The sequence below is a fragment of the Marmota monax genome, unplaced genomic scaffold, assembly GCF_021218885.2.
Source record: "Marmota monax isolate L192 unplaced genomic scaffold, Marmota_monax_Labrador192_F-V1.1 WCK01_AAM20220418_F8-fsc00001, whole genome shotgun sequence".
Taxonomy (NCBI): domain Eukaryota; kingdom Metazoa; phylum Chordata; class Mammalia; order Rodentia; family Sciuridae; genus Marmota; species Marmota monax.
In genome coordinates, this window is record NW_026693777.1 from 44,150,204 (window position 1) to 44,169,920 (window position 19,717).

Below are 19,717 nucleotides of genomic sequence, written 5' to 3' on the forward strand. Positions count from 1 at the left end.
CTGAATTCTTTTTACTAAAAATTCCCAAAGACTCTCTTTTTTGAGGGAGAAGTCTTCTTGAACCCTGGGGGTATTGGATACATTTAATTAAAACATTTGTACAAGCAGCCAAATTATGAAAAAAAATTGATATTGAGATTATACTTGCAGAGGTTTGGGGATGGTGGGGGAAAGGACAGGACTGAATCTGGAAGGAGGCTGCCTTTACTGGGCTCTCTTTTGGGGGAGATCCCAATTAGGGTTTTCTCTTTGAGATGTAAGATGAAGGGCCAAGGTGATACCCCAGCTACTCCTCTCTGGATGCAGGAGCCCAAACAAATCCCACCCCTCCCTGTACCCCATTTGGCTGGCTCATTTAGTCTGACCCCTCCAGGGCTCAGGATGGGACAAAGACCAAAGCTGGCCTCAGTCCTCTACCCGGAGAGCAGTAGCCAGATATGGTCTCTAGAGCTATAGGAACTCTGAAGGACAATTACCACTAGCACGCCATTGGTGATGAGGGTCTCAGGTGGAGAAAGGCTGAAAAACAAAATGAGAACGCCTGGTCATTTCCTTCCTTCCTGATTTCTCATGAAGCTGACGAGAATATAAGTAGGATCAATAGCAGAGCCTCCTTGATTCTCATTCCAAATATTTATTTAAGAAACCTTAGATCTATGGGATGTCAGGGAGGAAACTGGCAGATATTTTACATAGACTGTCCAGGAAAAAATACAGATTTATAGGTTAGAAAGAGTAGAACTGTTCTTTATGTCCAACCAGATGTGACTGCGTGGAGCTATAGGATTTATAGTTTGCAAGATATAGTTGCAGCTACCAACTAGAGAAGATGGAAACAATTTTGGTAACAAAAATTATTCTCCATTTTGTGCTTTAATGTAGGCATTTAACAGACAGGGGCTGACCCAGCCAGCCAGAAGCTTAGTAAATATTAAAATGTCCTTGTTTTATGAAGTTGATAATATAAGCTTCCAAGGCCGCATTTAGCCTATTGGAGTCCACAGCCTCCCTTGGCAAAATTAAGCCCCAAATTTTTGGAAGCCATATATGAAGCCAACAAATTGTTTGAGCCATTAAGGCAGGGAAGCTGCTTTTCTGAGAACTCCTGGGTGAAATCCCCTGGTTTGAGAAAGCCCAGATCATGCTTGCTGTCCAGAGGGTGTAACCTGCCAAGCACAAACAACCTGTTTATCCCCACTCTTATCCTGTTCCCCCTGAAGGAACTCTCTATTCATCCCCTTTTGGTCTGTACTTCTATAAATAAAGCAAGCATGATTTTTTTCTTTGTTAGAGTCAGACCCATCTAGTCTGCTCAATCCATCACACCTCTGCTTTGGAGAAAAAAATACATACACACACACACACACACACATACACACACATATCTTGCCTTTTGTCTTTTTAAAAAAAATTTTTTTTTTTAGTTGTAGATGGACATAATACCTTTATTTTGCTTATTTGTTTCTGTGGTGCTGGGGACCGAACCTAGTGCCTCATGCATGCTAGGCAAGCACTCTACCACTGAGCTACAATCCCAGCCCCTGACTTTATTTTTTAATACATTAGTTTTCTAGCCTTTATTTTGCAGCCAGCCCACATTTTCAACAGTTACCCACTCACTCGCCACGCAAGATGTGGGCAGAACCAGATGACTGTGTCTTCAGTCCAACTCTTAACATATTTCATTTTGAAAGTCACCTTTCAGTTCTGCCGAAGATTCCTACCCCCAAAAGTGCTGTCACACCAAGAACTGGAGGAGAAAAATTAGATTTTCTTCAGTGTGAAATAAAGCTGATTTTAGTTTGGCAGTCATCTGTCGATGGGAAATAAAGTCCCTCAGTTCCAAGGTCCCCTAGGCAGAGGATTCTTTGAGAGGGGGACTTGACAAGCCCTCTTATCCCATCTCATCTCTCTCATCCTCTTTTTGTCCTCAGGCTGATCACAAGAATAAAGGATCAGGCCATCTAGGGTCAGGAGAGGGTAGGAGTGGGTTACACCATCACAAGGAACACTGTTCTCCTGGGTTGGGGCTTTGTCCTCTCTGGGCTATGGCCCCTGCTCTCTGCCTTCCTCTTTTCCTTTGTCCTCTTCTCCTTCCTAAACTCCAGCCCTATATGGCCCCAGCATGGACATACCTCCAGGGTCCTGGATCATTTCCCTAACTGAAAATGACTAGACATAATCCTACATGTCAGACCTGAGCCTCCTGCCTGACTTGGTTCCAAGGTTGGCTCTGAGGGGGACAGCCTTAACTTTAAGGCCAGGGTTTGGGGGTGTTTGTTCTAATAGTCTGGGTCAAGGAGGAGACCCCTTGGTCCTGACCCCTTTCTCAGGACCTCATATATGGTCCTTGAAGTCCAGGAAGAATCCAGGAATTCTTCCTAGAAGGCACCCTCAGGAATGTGGGGGATTGAGGCGGAGACTCTTTCAAGCAATTCGGACATCAGTGACACTGGAGGAGGGCCAGGGCCCAGGCACCTGCACCAAGGGACCTGAGGCTTACTGAGGAGACCCAGGTGAGGGCCAGGAGTGAGACTGGAAGAGGGAAGGTGGCAAAAAGGCAGACCCAGCTCTGAAAAACACTTGAAGGTCAGGACCTTGGTTGATTCTGTGGGTTGGGATGGGGGACAGGGGTCTACTCACCTCTCTGCCAGCAGGAACTCCACCTCCAGCTCTTCCATGCCCTGGTGGGGGAGGGAGGAAGGCAGGTGTGAACTGTGTCTGCACATCTCTGCTGGCTAGGACCCTCTGCTGGCCCCTGCAGACCTGCCCTGTTCTCCCCACACACTGCCCTGCCACCATGGAGGGAGGGCAGCTGCTCCCAGCTCGTTGACCCTTCTAACTTTCTCTGACACCAAGTCTTTGAATGACAACCCATGAGAGGCTCAGGGTATGGAATGGACCCTCATGCCGCAGAACATCTCCTTTTCATTTCTACCCCCAGCTCCCACTGCTCTCCAGCCTTCACAGGGAGGCTTGGGGCTGGGGTGAGGGAACCCTGAAATAGCACCTCTGGAAAGCCCAACTCTGACAGGGAGGCCCTTCCCTCACCTATTCCTTCATGCTTCTCGTGTAACTTGAGGCAAGTCATGACCTCATTGGACCTCAGTTTCCCCCACGGGAATGCACACAGGCTGGGGACACGGATGCGTGCTCCCTGATGCGTACCCAGGGACTGGCACAGAGCTTGGCCCTCAGTAGGCACTGAGGCATTTGCTGAGTAACTGAATCTAGAACAACCTGGTTCTCTCCAGCTCTGACCTTCTCTGATTTTCAGATTTGTCCTCCTTTACTCTCCCTCACCTGTACTCTTGTCCCTTTGACATTCCAGAAAGAGGTTTCTAATGCAAGAAAAAGGTAGAGGGAAACACTTGTATCTTCATTTTGTAACATAAACACTGACTGCTAGGTGTCTTGATTATGTTTTTTGGTTGAAGTCTTACAACAACCCTGCACAATAATTTTATACATGAGGAAATAGAAACACAGAGGAGTTAACTGATTTTCACACAACCACATGACTAGTAAGTGATAGTGCTGAGATTTGAACCAAAGTGCCCTCTTCTCCTGACTTGGCTGTGGAGCCAATGCAATGGCATCATGGGAATAAATAGCTTCCCCAGGCAGGAGCTGAGGGCCTGGGCCCATGTACCCACCTCCGGGTTGAGTGGGAACTTCACATGGGTTTTCTTGCGGAAGCAGAGCTTGGCAAGGTCATAGAGAACTGTCAAGAGATGGTCATCTGGTGTCACTGTATCTTCATCACAGACGCTCAGCTCTAGCACATTCTAGAAAAGAGAGGGTGCAAGTCTGGTCACCCTGTTTGCATTGACCCACTCCCAGGACAAGAAGCCTGACCTCATTCCTAGCATGGAAGTAGGTCTGAGGGAAGGAGGACACACACAGGTCCCTTTTCAGGTGTGAGAGACATTGGAAGAAAATGAATTAAGGAAGGAAAATATCTATTAACTGCTTTCCAACTCTGAAGCCTTGCTACTTTTCTGCTCTGACTCCTTGATAATTTTGCCCTTGTACAAGCTTAGCAGAAAGCTAGGAAGAGTGGAGGGAGCAGAGCAAGCAAGATCTCTGCCAAGATAGAGAATGCTCCCAAGCATTGAGCCCTGGGAGCAAAGATAGCCCCTTCTGTGCTAGAAAAGTCATACTAGGAAAGTAACATTTTAACACTTAGAGGAGTGGTGGAACAAGAATTATAGGGGTTCTGATGATTGGCAGAGTTGGAATGAGATTCATGAACTCCATTCTTTGGCACATCAGCCCATGGATGGTCCCAAAGCAGCAGGTTAAGAGTCAAGCAGCTACCCTGTCAAGCAACTGAACTTAATGGTTTCAGGGGACCTAACTAGTCTCTGAGTGACTAGGATCTTGTTCCTAGCATCCTGTGAGATGTGGACTGAGTTTATGTTCCTATCTGGTAGACATAAGTTGATTCTGGGGATTCTCAACTAGATGAGATATGTTGACCTTGCAATTACTAGAAAAATAAGCATATTCAGAACCAACCCCAGCCCCATACTCCTTAAATCAAAGGAAGCCTAACTTCTGATTTTAAGATGCAAACTAAGCCCACGTGGAAATCCTCTTCCCTCACCATAATAATATATATGATAGAAAAATATTTTCAAAATAATGACTATAAAGAACTTCCTGAAGGGCTGGAGTTGTAGCTCAGTGATAGAGTACTTGCCTCGCATGTGTGAGGCACTGAGTTCGATCCTCAGCACCACATAGAAATAAATAAAGATACTGTGTCCACCTACAACTAAAAAAAAAAAATTTAAAAAAGATCTTCCTGAAAATCAAAAGAACTCCTTGTGAACTAGAAATGGAGAAACATCTTTGAAAAGTGCAAGTAATAATCTGGAGCTACCTCAAGACTGGGGCTGATGCCTCTATGATGAGGTCAAATTTGTCTTTAGAACTCTCTGTTAAGCCTGTCACAACTTGGAGAGCTCAAGGGAGGATTCTACAGGAGATGTGAACTTGACTTACAGTCACCACATATCTGAAGACCACCACTATGAAAAAAAAAACTCAACAAATAAAGGAATACCTACCAAAGGAAATAGAAATAGTAAAGCAATCAGAAAAGGATTTAAGAGAGAGAAAAATGCTTTGACTGGATTAGCCTTGACCTATTTAATAGAATGGCTCTTTCCTTCTGTGAATTCTCCTGCTTCCAGCACGTTCTGGAAGGTCTTGGAAAGGCAATCTGTTTCGGAGCGAGAGACACTTAGTATCAGCAATATTTAGATAGAAGGACAAGAGAGACCAGAAAAAGGTAGAAGGATAAATAGACTAAGAGAGAGGGAAATGTGAGGTAGGCAGAAGGAAGTAGTTAGTGGGTGAGTGGAGAAGGACAAGAATAGGTAGAAATAAAAATGCTTAAGAAGGACATGTAAGAAAAGAGGAGGACAGATAGGACAAAAATGCAGGCAGGGCAGAAGGTACAGTCAGTCCTCCATATCTCACCTTCACTTGGGTCTGGATCTGGAAGTTGAAGGTTTCATTCCACTCTGGGTTTGGGCAGTTGGATATGGTCCTCGTCCTCAGCTTTTCCTGAGAGGCGGTAGGCAGCCAGAGGCTTACAAAGCAGTCTGTCTGGCTCACTGTCCAACAAAAACAAGGGTGGGAGAGAAGGGAGAGAAACCAACCCAAGTTCAGAGAGGTGAGATTGTGGAGTCAAGTCTCTTTTGGAGCAAGGTCTCCTCTCAGCTTCAGGTTCTCTCCTGACTCAGGGTCTAACTCTCCAGAGACAGTTGTCCTAGAACCCAAAGAAGGTCATAGACTGCAGGCTATAGGTCTTACAGAGGAGGCCAGGTCCCATTGACCATTCACATGGACACAGATGGCCTGAGGCAGAAGCACCTAGTCTCTGAGCAAATGTTTGTTGGTTTGAGACAAGTTATGGCTGCACAATTTTCCCTCTGTCAGGGAAAAATCTGGAAGATCAATCCCCCAAATGTCTGGTTTCCTTTTTGCCTTAGCACAAGGAAAACCAAAGTAGAGCTGAGCTTTTCTCTGACCTGGGGAGAAAAGGTAAGATGAGAAGTTGGCCAACAGGAGCCCTGGTGGACTTGGTCAGAATGAGCTATTCAGCAGGATTTTGGAGCCAGGACCATCATTTCCATATGGCTTAATACCTCAACTGCACCTAGTCAGGCTCTTCATACTTAACCTAGTCTCCCAGCATAAGGTTTATGACCCAAAAAGCCTTCTTATTTGTGGACAAGTACTTTTTTTTCTTCTTCTCAGTCTCTATTTTTTTTTAATTCTCTAGATAGCCCTGGAGAAGAGAAAAAGGCTTTGACTCGCTCCAATAGGCCTTCAAAATGGAAGAAGGCCTTCTATATCTTCTGGTTGGAGTAGTAGAAGGGATAGATCAAAGAATAGCAGCCTAGCCTGCTTCCCTTGCTCCATTTGTCTGGGAGAAGGGAGGAAGAGTGTTGTGATTGCTTTTGTCATTCACCTGACAAGTCTCAGGGAACACACCAGATACATAGAAAATGGTGAAAGCCAATCAGTTTCCAGTGTCAGGAGGCCTCTGGATGGTAAAGCTGGTTACTATGGGAGTCCTATGTGGTAGAACTAATCCAAACTAGTTCATGATATTGTTATTTTTTTTTTAATATATATATTTTTTTAATTAATATTTATTTTTTAGTTTTCGGCAGACACAACATCTTTGTTTGTATGTGGTGTTGAGGACTGAACCTGGACCGCACACATGCCAGGCGAGCGTGCTACTGCTTGAGCCACATCCCCAGCCCCACGATATTGTTATTAATTGCTAATGAGAGCAGGATCGGTGCTGTCTCTCGGGGCTGATTTGGTCCCACATTATCACTATATTTGAAAGCTTTATCAGTGTCAGTAGCCACATTTTGCATCACAAGCATTCCTGGCTTCTGATTTACTCCTGATGTCTGGTTCATCTTGAGAGCTCACTGGTCAGTGAATAGGAATTCACAGCCATCCTTCAATTGAATAAAGGTGAGATGATACTCTCCTCTAGATGTCATCATAATCCTTTAATTCAGGCAGAAAGAATGACCAAACCCCCAACAGAATCAGAAGAAAATGGTGACCTCATCATTCCAGTCACCCCATGGCCAACCTGTTCCTCTCATCATCAACTCAGGTACCCCAGCCAGAAACCAAGTGTGCTCCTCAACTCTCACGCTAAATCCATTTAACTCTTCACATCTATCAAGCTCTACCCTTCCCCTCATCTGCACTGCCACTGTCTTGGTGCAGGCCACCATTGTTTTTGGGGCCACTTTCCAACTGGGCTCCCTATTTCCAGACATATCCTATGCTAATATTTTCTTCCAAGAGAAGTCAGAAGAAGCTTCTTAAATATGACCAAGCCACTCCCCAGTTAAGTTTTTTTAATGGCTCCTATTTGTCCTCAGGAAGAAGCTCCACTTCCTTGTTCATTTCCCCAGCCTCGGCCTCATGTTTCCACCCTAACATCCCAGACCTGTCTGTGCACACACGCACTTTCATACTCTAGGCTTCAGCCAAACTCAATCACTTTTAAGTATCTAAATGTATGGTTCTGTGTCATCTTCCAGCCTTTGCAAATGACCTTGCTTCTTCCTGGAACACCCTTCTCTTCTACTTTCACCCAGCCTTCTCCTTGCTAGCTGCTTCAGGTTTCAGAAGGAACCTCCTCTGGAAACCTTCCCTGAGCATCCAAGTCTGTTCCTCTTCTGGCAGAGCATCGCGACACGGTGCTGTGACAGCAGATCCACTCATTTGTCTCCATCACATTGTGAGTTCCATGAGGGCTGGGAGGTTGTGTGTCTCCACCCTTTGGAATAAGGCTAGAATAAATGAATGAATGAAACAGCTCAACTTCCTGTTGTATCAGTATCTGAGAAATTCTGTGCTGAGTCACTGCAGATCCAGGTAAGCAGGTCAACATGTCTAATTGCTCTGCCCATAGGGAGACTCACCAGGGACCTGCTTGGCCCTCTTGGGCCCCTCTGGCTTTTCCTAGACATTGGCCCTTCCTCTTGGGCCTGGAAATAATCTTCAGGTCTGCTTCCTGTATGGTGGGAGCCAGCAGGCAGTGACTGACCAGTGCTGTACCTGGTCTGCTGAGCATTCATGACTTGAGGGCCTTCCTCCCTCTACAGTTGCTTCCTTCTTATGCCTACAGTTGAGTCCATTCCTAAAATTATCCCCTTAAATCCATTAAATAAAATCTCAGTATTTTGGCCTAAGGCTTAAATCTCTAGTTAAGACAAAAATACTCCTTGAAGAGAATAGATTGATCAGATATCCACCCTTTAAACATTAATTTGGTTTTTGGTTCTTTTGCAGAAAGTTTTTTCTCCTGCCAAATATACCAATGGTTGGAAATAAAGAGAGTACAGTGTGAGGATAAGGTAATCCTGGAGAGAGGGTGATGGAGGGGAAGATCAGCTGGGCGCGGGTGACAATTGGGCAGGCACCATTAGCTGACTCTAAGGACAGTGGCAATTGTGTTGGCCAAAAGGAATGGTAAAGCAGTGGTGATGCAATCTGAGAATTTCAGGGACTTCAGGGGACTTCCCAGGCAAAGGCAGATTCCAATTCTTGCTTCAGGTGGGGTGATAGAGGGCTTGGTCATATGAATGACTTGTCTCCTTTCCTGGCTTGTGGGTGGCAGAGGTGACTCAGTTATCTTCACAGACGTTCAGAACATTGTCTCCCCAGGACCTTTGGAGACATCTACCCGATGGCCCTTGGAGTGCTGATTTGGGTTTTAATTTGCTTTCCCAAGAGGAATAAAAACTCCTGATGGCGGGGAAGTTTCTAGGCCTGGCTGTCTCCCAGTCCCAGTGCTCTTCCAGGTCTCTGAAGCTGTGTGTATTCCCAGCCATTACCCTTTCTGGAATCTTGGGAAACATGGCAAACATGGTTAGAGGCCTAAATCAGAGAGCTGTTCATTTTCGATGAAAGCTAGAAGGGAACAATTTCAAGCAAGAGTGACTTAGGACTTGAAAGTCATTGGGATAGTCTCCAACCTAACCAGAGAAAGGTAGTGACATGGTTCAGTCATAACAACCATAGAATACAGACCTGACAGGCCTAGGCTGGGTACTCAGATACCACATATGCCCTCCAGTTCCTTAGGATAATATAAACAACAAAGGGGATCCCAAAGAAGACCTCCAAAGGCAGCCTGTGTGCCAGAGGGGTGTGTGAAAAAGGGGAAGAGGAGGCTGGCAGAACCGAACCACAGCCTGCCCCACTGGGATAAGACAGAAAATAGGGCCCTGGGAATGGGAAGGTCTAGCACACAGGTGCAGGCATGCAGAATGAGACTGTGCAGCCAGGGTGACTGGAGGGGCTGGGACAGACACACCTCAGGAGAAGCCACAGGAAGGCAAGTCACTGCTGTGGGTATGTGGAAATGGGGCTATCCCTGAGGGAGGGTGACCTCTGCCCAAGAAGGAGTAAAGTAAGTGAACGATCCACTTTAATGGCATGGGCCAGGGGACACTTTCTGGCTCCATAGATTACCCACTGGTGGGCTGGGAAAGCCCCAAGAAGCCCTAGGAGAGGTCCCTGGCCTTCTGGCAGGCCACTTGGCAGACTCGGGCCTACGCTTGAGCCTAGCTGGAACTGCTCCTGCTGACACTGCACCCTCCAGAGGCTTAGTCTGAATCCTCTTTGCTATCTCTGGGGCTGCAGGTGTCTCCCTCCTCCCTCCTCCACCCACATCCCTGCATTTCAGGTTCTCAACCTCTCCTACCTGTACTCCAGCATCATCTGCATATGATCTCTCAGGGAGTCATGCAATCTCTTCTGCAAAACTCAGGCACCTCATCACTTCTTCTGCCTGGCTTCTGGGCCTCCAGCCTCCCTCTCATTTCCTCCCCAGCTCTCCAGCCCTAGGACCAAATGCCATTTCTACCTTAAGCTATCATTAATTCTCACTGGCAAAATGGCATCCCAGGACTACTACTCAGGTTGTTGGGAGGATCCAATGGTGTATGGGCATCCTGGCAGATGCTCAGGAAACAGGACCCTCCCTCAGGGCAGCCTCTCCACCTGCCAGGCTCCTACGTCTCTGGATGCTTACATCTAGGCCCTTTCATGACGCTTCCAGTCTCAGAGCTTTCTCTCCTAGGGTGAGTGTGTGGGGCAAGCTTCCTCTCTGGATGAGACAAGGTGAGAGCAACATGGGAAGGGGCTGGTCTCCTGGAAAGCCCCCCCCCCCCCAAAATGGGTGCAGGAAGTATCCTGCCCTCTCAGATGCCTTTGTATCTTCCTGAGACAGAGGACTCCCTGGGAGCTCATGGCCTGGGATGCAGTAAGAACCAGGATGAAGGGGAAGTGAAGCTTCCAGGAAACACTACCATCCCTGGTAAGTTAGATCATATCCAGAACAGTCCCACAAGCAGAGAAGTAGTGGGGGAGAGAAGGATACTCACCCAAATCAGCCCGCCGGACATTTTTCATCCGGATGACCCTCACTGTCAACAGGTGGCATGGAGACAGCCCGTCCTACAGATTGAGAGGACAGTGGCCTCATTATTCAAGCATCACCCCATGTCCAGTGCCCCTGGGTGACTTTCCCACCATGCCTTCCTGTCCCCCAGCCCACTTGCATTACAATAGCCTCCATGCTGTTTTGTCGATGTTTGATTAGTATCTGTCTTTTCTCAGGTTCTGAAAGCTCCTAGATCCTAGAACCCTGTCTGGGTTTTCATCTTTGTGGCTCCAGTACTTGCAATATGTTGATATATCGAAGGTGCTCAATAAATGTTTGTTAGATGGGTGAATGAATGAACGAATATTCTGGCCCCAAACACACAAGGAACAGTATAGCAAGGAAGTCCTGATGTGTTTCCATGCTCCTTCATTGAATAACTTCTTATTCCCACCCCACACAGAGAAAAATTTCCCTTGCTTAGGACAAAGCTTAGTTAGGAGGATGCACGGTGTAACTGGGAGGGATGATAGACTGGCCACTTCCAGACACCTCCTGGGAATCCCCAGGCTAGGTGCCCACCACCATCCTGATGCTTCACTCTAGTCCAGAGTATTTGCATCTCCCTTTCCCCTCAGCCCCCCACCACCACTCAGAGCATCTTCCCACAAATCTTTCTGGTCATTGTATCTCTTCCTCCCAGTAAATAACTGTCTCTTTCTTCTTTGCCGTGTCTTACCATTAACACTTGTGTTTTGGCTGATTTTGTTATGGCAAAACTGTCTTTGATATGGCAAAAGTTCAAGTAATCCTTGATTTGATGACAGATGTCTGCCAGATGCCTCTGTAGGTATCACTAACCCCAGGGGCCTGCTTCAGACCAATGGCTGGGAGTGTAGACACACCCTGAGCCCTGCTCATTTGGAGTTGATGTGTCTCCTATTCCACTTCTCTTTTCCTGATCATTTTCAGGGAGTTCTGCCATCATCTCAAGCCATAAGCCAGTAATGGTGGCAAAGGGTGTGGCTCCCTAGTCCTGCCCACCTCCATCCCCAGCTGTCTTTGCCCTCTGTGAATGACACAACAGCCCCAGGTCCACTTTTGTCCTCAGGCTCTGTTACTTTCTGCTTCTTAGATGCCCTGAAACCACCTCTGCCAGCTTCACTAGTTTCTCTTTATCCTGTAACTGCAAAGTGTCCTTGAATCATTTTTTCTGCCTACAAAACCACAGTTGTCCTCTCCCTTCAGTCCTCCTCTGCCTATGACTCCCTGCCCCAGGTTTCAAAGCCGTGTTTATTAAGCTTCTGTAATGGGGAGCTTCCAGAGCTCAGGGCCACATGCTCTCACTGACACAATTCCCTGCCTCTGTTGCACTTGGGGTGTCCCCTCCAATTGTTTCTCTGCAAGAACGAATCATTTTCTCAATCTTTGACTTCCAGGTATTATTTTTGAGTACCCACTGTGGGTCAGGCCCTGCGTTAGAGGCTGAGAGGCTGAGAGTGAAGGGCAAGGACAGCAGGTGCTTGAGCAGGTCAAGCGGGCCATAGGCTCCTGCTGCCAAGGCTTGTGATCTTCTTGGTTCCAGAAGCCTCCCCACAGTCCATCACGTTTCTGGACTTGGGAAGACTCTTCTGGTCTCCCAAGGCCTGAGGCTGCTAAGGCGAGATGTTTTCTTCCTCACCCGGCTCTGAACCAGCATACCAAGGAAGCTTCCTGCTTGTTCCCTCAGGTCCCAGTTCTTTGCAGTGCATGCATTTCCTGCTTGAACCTCAGACTTGAATTTTCCTGAGAGTTTTATCCAGGCTAAGACCAGTGTCTCCTACTCCCCACTTCAGAGCCCACAGCAAACACCCCTGAATCCTGACTCCTCCAGCCTACCAATGTCTGCTTGTAGAGGGCCCTGTAATAGAACCCAGGGCTTATCGCCCAGCATATACTCTTCTGTGCAGCTAGAACCACATTGTGCCTGTTTTAGAGGATGCAATTCTCTCTCCTTAAATAGTACTGAGGTTTGTGGGAAAAACAAAGTTTGAAGAAAACAAGTGTTCCCAGCCAGGTATGGTAGTGCACACCTATAATCCCAGCTACTCAGGAGGCCACTTGCAGGAGGATTGCAAATTCAAGTCCAACCTAGGCAAATTACTGAGACCCTGACTTAAATTAAAAAATAAAAGGGGCTAGGGATGTAGCTCAGTGGTAAAGTGCCCATGGGTCAGTCCCCAGCACTCCTCGATACGCACACATGCAGAGTTCCCATAGTCATACCACTCAGAGACAATCAGCAGTATTACTTTGCTGTCTGTCCTTCCATCAGCAGTATTACTTTGCTGTCTGTCCTTCCAAACTTTTCTGGGGCTTAATTCTTAGGTTTCAGTGCTGGAGATTGAACCCAGGGCCTTACACATGCTAAGCAAGTGCTCTGCTCTGCGCCACATCCCCAGACCTCTGGTGCTTAATTCTAACCAGCAACAAGAGAATGATGATTCTGGGAAAGCCAAGTTATTTAGATCCTGACGTAGACATGTAATTTCAGGGTCTCTTCCTCTCCTCGCCTCTCCCCAACAGCTGCTTCAAAACAAAAAGTCAAATTGACAGTCACACATAAGTCCAAGGATTCCTCTTGTGAATTAACTCTGAAATATTGTCTATTCATGAAGAATAACCTGCTCTATCAGCTTTCTGTTATGAGCATCCTGACTTGAGCCAAAACTCAATCACACTGCCTCTCTTCTTGTTCTGGAAACACATGAGCTCTCTGAGTACTGTGGGCTCCTCATTTCTCACTCCCTCCTGGGCAGAGTGGGTCCTGGTCTGGCTTGGTGAGGAGGCAGGAGTTGACTTGCAGCAGGAGTGTGGTCCTGGCAAGTCTGGTCCCATCGGCTGCTTTTTCAGAGGGCACCTGGAGTCCCGGTGGGAAGCTGCGAAGGTCTCACCCCAGCAGGGTCAGTCCTTGACATTGCAGGACTCTGAACACAAGGCCCACAGCCCTTTCAACCATAACAGCCCTTCTCCTGCTGCCAGGAGGGGCTGCTGGTGGCCCAACCTGGCTCCTTGCCTGTTCTAGGGGAGAAAGAGAATCTACCGCTTCTCTAGGGACCTCACCCAAAGTCTCCTGCCTTCTAGGAAACATTCTTGCCTATTATCTGCCAATGAAGTCAACCATTTCGTCCTACTCTAACTCTGCAACAATAATAGCGATGTGAGTGGCCATCTGTTGAGGGTCTACCACATGCCACATGCCGTGCACTTATTCTGTATAGACAATCTTGCCTAATCCTTACAATCACCCTGTGGAGCAGTTCTGACTAGCCTCATTTTACAGATGGAGAATCTGGGACTAAGCCCTTTGACATAGAGCTAGAATCAGAGGAACTTCGACTTCGAATACAACTCCAACCCTCAAGGCTGTGTTCAGGACCACTGCTATACTCTCACCTTACTGAAAGTGGTCCTTGGTGATCATAAAGCAGATGCTGCTTGTGTTCATCTCCTCTCCTTGGTCTTCTTCTCTCAGAACCAATTTTTCTAACAGACTACTATTTACCATGAATCCTCCCCAAAGCCCCCAAATAACCCCCAAACTTGGAAGTCCGTCCACTGGCTGTGTTTTAACTAACATTTCTATTGACGTGTTCCATGAACATTCCCTTTTGGTGAACATCTAGAGCACATCACAACTATCAGAGTCCTTAGAGAAGTTACCATTTTTTAGTAGGTACAGAGGACTCCTCAGTGGTCTCCTTGCCCCTCGGACCACACCTTCTAGTTCAGGAATTTTCAGGAGAGACCCAATTTCAAAATACTCCAAAAAGTGCCCTTACTTTTCGCCAGCTACAGATAGAGCCTACAAGGAGTTTGAGAGACACTGCAGAGGGACCATGGTAGTATGTATGCAAGGACTATGGGACTTGAGTCTGGGTCCAAGTGAATTCCAGGAACTGGGCCTATGTAAAATGACCTTGGATTGAAAAGAATGTACATAGTTTGTTCCTGATAAAACAACTCAACAGGATTGGTGTTTGAGGTGACCAAAAATTCATGGCCCCAGAAGTAATTGACCTATAGTAGTAAGATGCAAAAGAATACAGCCTGGTGTCTATGAATATGCAGATAGAAACCAGAAACCAGTGGAAAACAAGGTTATGGAGTCATTTGTGGTGTAGTAAAACTTTAGGGATTTGGATAAGTCCATCCCAGAAAGAGAATTGGGTATCAAGGTGAAAGTAAAACTTTTTAATAATAAGCATGGTCAGGCACCAGGCTACTGAGCTGCAGCTTTGGGTTAGGGATGGACAAAATCCTCAGTACACGGGGCATGGGAAAGACCCTGGGATGAGGATCAGGGAACACCAGGGGCTTGTAGGTCAAGGCAGGGACTATTTAGCAAGCAGCAGAGAGGTTGTATTCAGCCACTTGAACTGGTACACTGTGCCAGGAAAGACAGGCCTTAGTTTCTGGAGGCCACATGGGAGAGAGAACCCCACTTCTCAGACTATAGATACATCCAACCCCAGCCTTATTCCTGGTCTTGACCTCTAGGGTTGATCTTGCCAGGACTCTACTTCCCCTTGAGACCTAGTCAGGACGGGGGACCTTGCTAGCTCATACGGAAAGGAGCTGAATCTCAGGATTGGTTATTACATTCCAACACAGCCCCTTCCCGCCCTAATTTTATAGATATGACTTTTGGTGGGGGTGGAGAACAAAATGTATTACCCTCCCCTGGAGGCCCAACCCTCTAGCTAGCCTCCTAAGATGGTGTTATTATCCCTGTTTCATGGAGGAAAAGCCTGAGGTTAGAGAGATTATATCTCACACAGACTCACACTGTCTACAGGTGGTAGAGCCAGGACCCAGAACCCAAGTGCACGTCTATCTGCCTTTCTGGTACACTTTCCATTTACCTGGAGGTTGGGTCTCACGATGCACGAGCAACACTGGCCAAGAACCTGTGCCAGGTCATATATTGGGCTAGTGATTGGCAGAGGCTAGAATAAAACCTCAGCCTTAAATTGGAGCTCTCTCTATACCCAAGGGTCCAGCTGTTACCACAAATCAGTCAAAAGAATATTTAGTTACAGATGGTCTTCTAGGTAGAGGTGAGGATGAGGGAGGGTCTGATCACCAGGTTTCAGATGTGGTGGGTGTGAGGCCCATCAGGCAAGGCATCTCCTCACAGACCATCCTATACAGTCTGGGTGCCTGGAGAAGGGAAGACAGCTACCCTCCCTAGGATGTCTCAGGGCAGGCTTGGCAGGTGATGCCACCTCCTCCTCCCTGGAGAGCTGGGTGTAGCCATTGTTTCCCTGTAACACTGGGCCAGAGCTCAGCCCAACCTGGGGATAATTTCTAGGATACATGGGCCCTCCCCAATAGGATGGGTACCTTTGGGACCTCAGAACAGATTGTAGACAGTCTGAGCAACATTTTAGACTAGAGGTCACCCCAGAGAAGCCAGATGGCTGTTTTGCCCCCTCTGGGGAAAATGTCTCCTCTGGGGAACTCTGGGCACACCCCTGGAGGGAATGTCCATCCTGGTCAGGGCAGTAGCTCCAGTCACCATGCAGCATGGAGCTTCCCTCCTCGGGCTCCTTGGAGACTGAACAGAGTCTCCATCTCCCACCCCAAAGGAACAAAAACCTTTTCAGAGCATCATTCATCTTCAATGATTCAGTGTGGGCAGGGCGAGGGGCTTTGGGAGAGTGAAGAAGCTGCTGCTGCTTTGAGGAGTTAGCTAATAATCCTGCCCATGGGGTGCCTGTGGTAACCTTGGAAAACTGAAGTCATCTCCTTGTTGCCTAGACAGGAAATCCAGTACAGAGTTGGTCTCAGGTGCTAGCAACCTGATCCATTTGCCCAGAGGTCTTTCTGGGAGACTGTGGATTTGGCTGGACTCAGAAGCCCTGACTGTAAACCAGGCGGGCAACTTTATGGACTGACGGCAACAGACTGGTGATGCCACAAACTCTTACCACAATGACACCACACCACACACTCACACTGCAAAGTTTAGGATGTCCACTGGGTTAATATCCACTTGCTACCAGGACAGGCCAAATGTGGATTCTACCTGGCAATACTGTCTACCCTGGTGCTGACCTGGCCCCTGAGGATGGCCCCGAGCCACTGCATGTAGCCTTGTAGGGCTTGTGGATACTCTTGCCTGGGCCATCCATCTAGAAGCCCAACTGGGCCAAACCTTTTCCTTCAGGGGCTAGAGAGAGGCTCTAAGTCAAGGTCTCTAAAGAGTATAATGGCCTCTACTCCTCCCTGGGGCTTGTCTCCTCTTCTCAGCCCCCAGCCCCAGCCCCTCATTCCATGGCCATGCCTCCCTGGCCCTCAGCCTCCAGCCCCAGCCCCTTAGCACTGCACCCTCACCTTTAAGGCACAGGGGGCCAAGTGCCTGTCATCTTCTGCTTGGCACGGGTCTGGCAGAGAGTGGGAGACCCAGGCAGGTACCTGCCTCTGTGGCATCTCGATGGCTCTCCAGCTGGATGGCATGATCAGGAACTTATATTCTGACTCAGAGCTCCACCCCACCAGATGCCTCTTGGCAGTGGCTAGGATTGGCTGAGGAGTGGTTAAGAGGCAGGGTGGTGGGGGGTGGGGATAGACAGATAGGGTGCCTGCCTGGTCCTGGGTCCCTCAGTGCTAAAGAAACCACAGTTTTTAGATCTCAGAAATTTAGGGACCATCAGGGGTTTTGGATGTTGGGCTCAGCTGTTGGCAGCCAAAGCTACTTAGAATGACCAGTCTGTCTAAGGTACAGGCAATGCAAAAAGGAGGTGGCTGGACCCTCTTGACTTTAGGATTGGTCCAGCCATGACTTGGGCAATCCTTATCTCTCCAGCTCATGGTGGTCTTGGCTCAAAAATACCCCTCTGGGGGAATGGCATCCTCCCTTCTAACTCCACTTCAGTTCCAGAGCTTGGTGCCCCAGTAACTGTGGGCAGGGACCTCATGAAAGGCAGGGACCAGATCAGGGTCCCTAGATTAGAGGGTAAAGAAAGAAGATAGTTGCCTGAAGACTTGTTGAATAGAGGATCAGAGGCAGTGCCCCTTCCCTGCCTCCTGGGGGGTCAGGTGCGGAGGGCGTGCCCAGCCCCTGTTGGTCTCAGGCAACTTGGAGGATGCACCTGCCCCACCCGGATGATTCTTATCTCTGGCCTGGTGATTGGCTCACTCTGGCCTGACAAGGGCGGCTTCACCTGCTCAACTGCTGGCTGTGTAAATGGGAGTTTCTGTCCGAACTCTTGCCTGAGGTCCCACAACCGGCTTTTCTGGCCCACAGATAGGAATGATTTTAAGGAACTCAGGGTGAGATCTGAACACAGGGAAGAATGGGTCCAAATGCCAGGATGGGACCCAGTCAGTGGTATCTGGAAGACTTTTCATGTGCCTGGCCCTCCAGAGAGAGGATGGGGCCTTGGGCCTGCTGACCTGGAAGCTTCCCTCCTGTCCTGCCATTTACTCACTGCCAAGTACACAAGTACAGCACGCACGTTCCTCAGCAGATTCCACAAATTCACCCTCATTTGTGCACATAATGAGCACTTACTGCATATGTGCTACTAAGAGAGGAAAACTCAGCCTTCAAGTTGCTGAGGTCCAGCTGAGGAGTGAGATGCATCCAATCCCTCAGAGGGTCTGAGATCTTGGGCTCCCTGTGATAATAGGAGGTATCATAGGAGGATCAATATAATTTCTTCATTGTAGTTTACAGAATCTGTAAAGATTTGTAGTTTACAGAATTCTCTCACTGTCTGGAGAGCACAGAAGATAGAAAATGGATTCCAGTTGGGGAGGGAAAGAGTGAATCCAAGAAGCTTTCCTAAAGGAGGTGACATCTGAACTGGGCCCTAGAGGATGGGTATGATTTCAACTAATGATAGGGGGGAAAGGCATCCCAGGAGGAAGGAATAGCATGAGCAAGGGCAAGGAGGCCAGAAAGCAGGATATGCAAATGACCCAGTGTCTGAGTAGTGAGTTGTGCGGGAGGAGATATGTGGGGTAGAGAGTGAGACATGGAGTAGTGGAAGTTGGGCAGAGAGAAAGCAGGGTTTGTGAAGGAATAAATCTGGAAAGATAGAATAATCTATCTAGTCACAACTCTCCAAGGCCATGCTTTAAATTTGAACCTATTCTCTAGGCCATGGAGAGTCACTGATGGTTTCTGAGCAGGAGAGTGTTATGATCAAAGCTCAATTTTAAGAAGAAAAGGCTGATTGATGTTGAGACAGGGGCTCAGTTAGGAGGTGAGGTGGCAACCATGTAGGGGAAATAGGGTGGGAGGCTAGGAAATGAAGGGGGAGATGGAGGCCAGAACAATAGGAGATGAACCCTGGAATTGTTTGGCAGCCTGACCCACAGCACTACACTGTCCTGCAAATGATGGGGTCCCACTGGCCCCCCATTCACTCCACTCCTCCAACCTTTCCTCTAGTCAGGTCCAGGCCAAGCCCTAAACTCTAAAAGTTTCCTCTTCTCATGGAAGGAGCCCAGGCAAAGCCATCAATCCCACCCCATCCAGTCTAGTCACTGCATAGAAACCTAGGTCTCCAACCCTGTATGTTCTCCCTGTCCATCTCAACAGCATGGTTTCATTTACTTATTTTATGGGGATTAAATCAAATTGAATAGAAGGCTAAGGGGAGATGGGGTGGAAAGTTCTTCCTCCACACCCTTCCTGGTGCCTCCAACTGAGGTGGAGCCCATGCAACCTCTCACTGAATGGACCAATCTACCAGTTAGCATTCGCTGCCTGCCTACCTCTGTGCTGACTGCTCAGGAAGGCTCTGGAAGGCAACGAGGAGGAGGTTATCCTCTAGGGAGGAGAGAGGCAGGGGCTGAATTAAATGATCGATTGTCCAGCGTGGACTCCAGTGGCACAGGGGGAAGCTAAAGACTCTGGGAAAGGTGGAAGTGGCTTGAGGACATGTGTAAGGAGCACCAGGAAAAGAGGGAATGTCACCACACAGAGTGACAGTGAGGGCTGCACAAACCCCTGCTCCTATCCAGCGTGTCTCCAGATGAGCAAAAGGTGGAGGCTGACCTAGTACCCTGAGTATGCAATGGCTGTTCCAAGTCAGGTCCCCCTGCTGCCCTTTCCCCAGAGTGACTTCTATGTGGAAATTCTGATGCCACTCTGCAAACAGATGAAGGGCTTGAGCTCTTTTCCATCCCATACCCCTCCTCCCTGATGAGCAGGGGCTAAACTGAGGCCATGGTCTCCAACTGTGTCCCCAGGGACTGTTGCCCAGCTCCCACTCT

The 19,717-nt window shown here is 48.1% G+C and overlaps 1 protein-coding gene across 2 annotated transcripts in view; it reads right to left on the reverse strand.

Moving 5' to 3' along the window:
• Pla2g4e (phospholipase A2 group IVE) overlaps window positions 1–16,926 on the reverse strand; it is a 36,095-nt gene extending 19,169 nt beyond the window's left edge. For both annotated transcript variants that reach the window (XM_058584710.1, XM_058584709.1), the window contains exons 1-6: window positions 16,826–16,926; window positions 10,449–10,521; window positions 5,491–5,627; window positions 3,657–3,788; window positions 2,644–2,684; window positions 477–519 (exon numbers count right to left, since the gene is read on the reverse strand). In XM_058584710.1, coding sequence (XP_058440693.1) covers window positions 477–519; window positions 2,644–2,684; window positions 3,657–3,788; window positions 5,491–5,627; window positions 10,449–10,521; window positions 16,826–16,921 — 522 coding nt within the window. In that variant the 5' untranslated portion in view covers window positions 16,922–16,926. The remainder of the gene's footprint in view (window positions 1–476; window positions 520–2,643; window positions 2,685–3,656; window positions 3,789–5,490; window positions 5,628–10,448; window positions 10,522–16,825) is intronic.
• Between the last annotated feature and the right edge of the window lie 2,791 nt (window positions 16,927–19,717).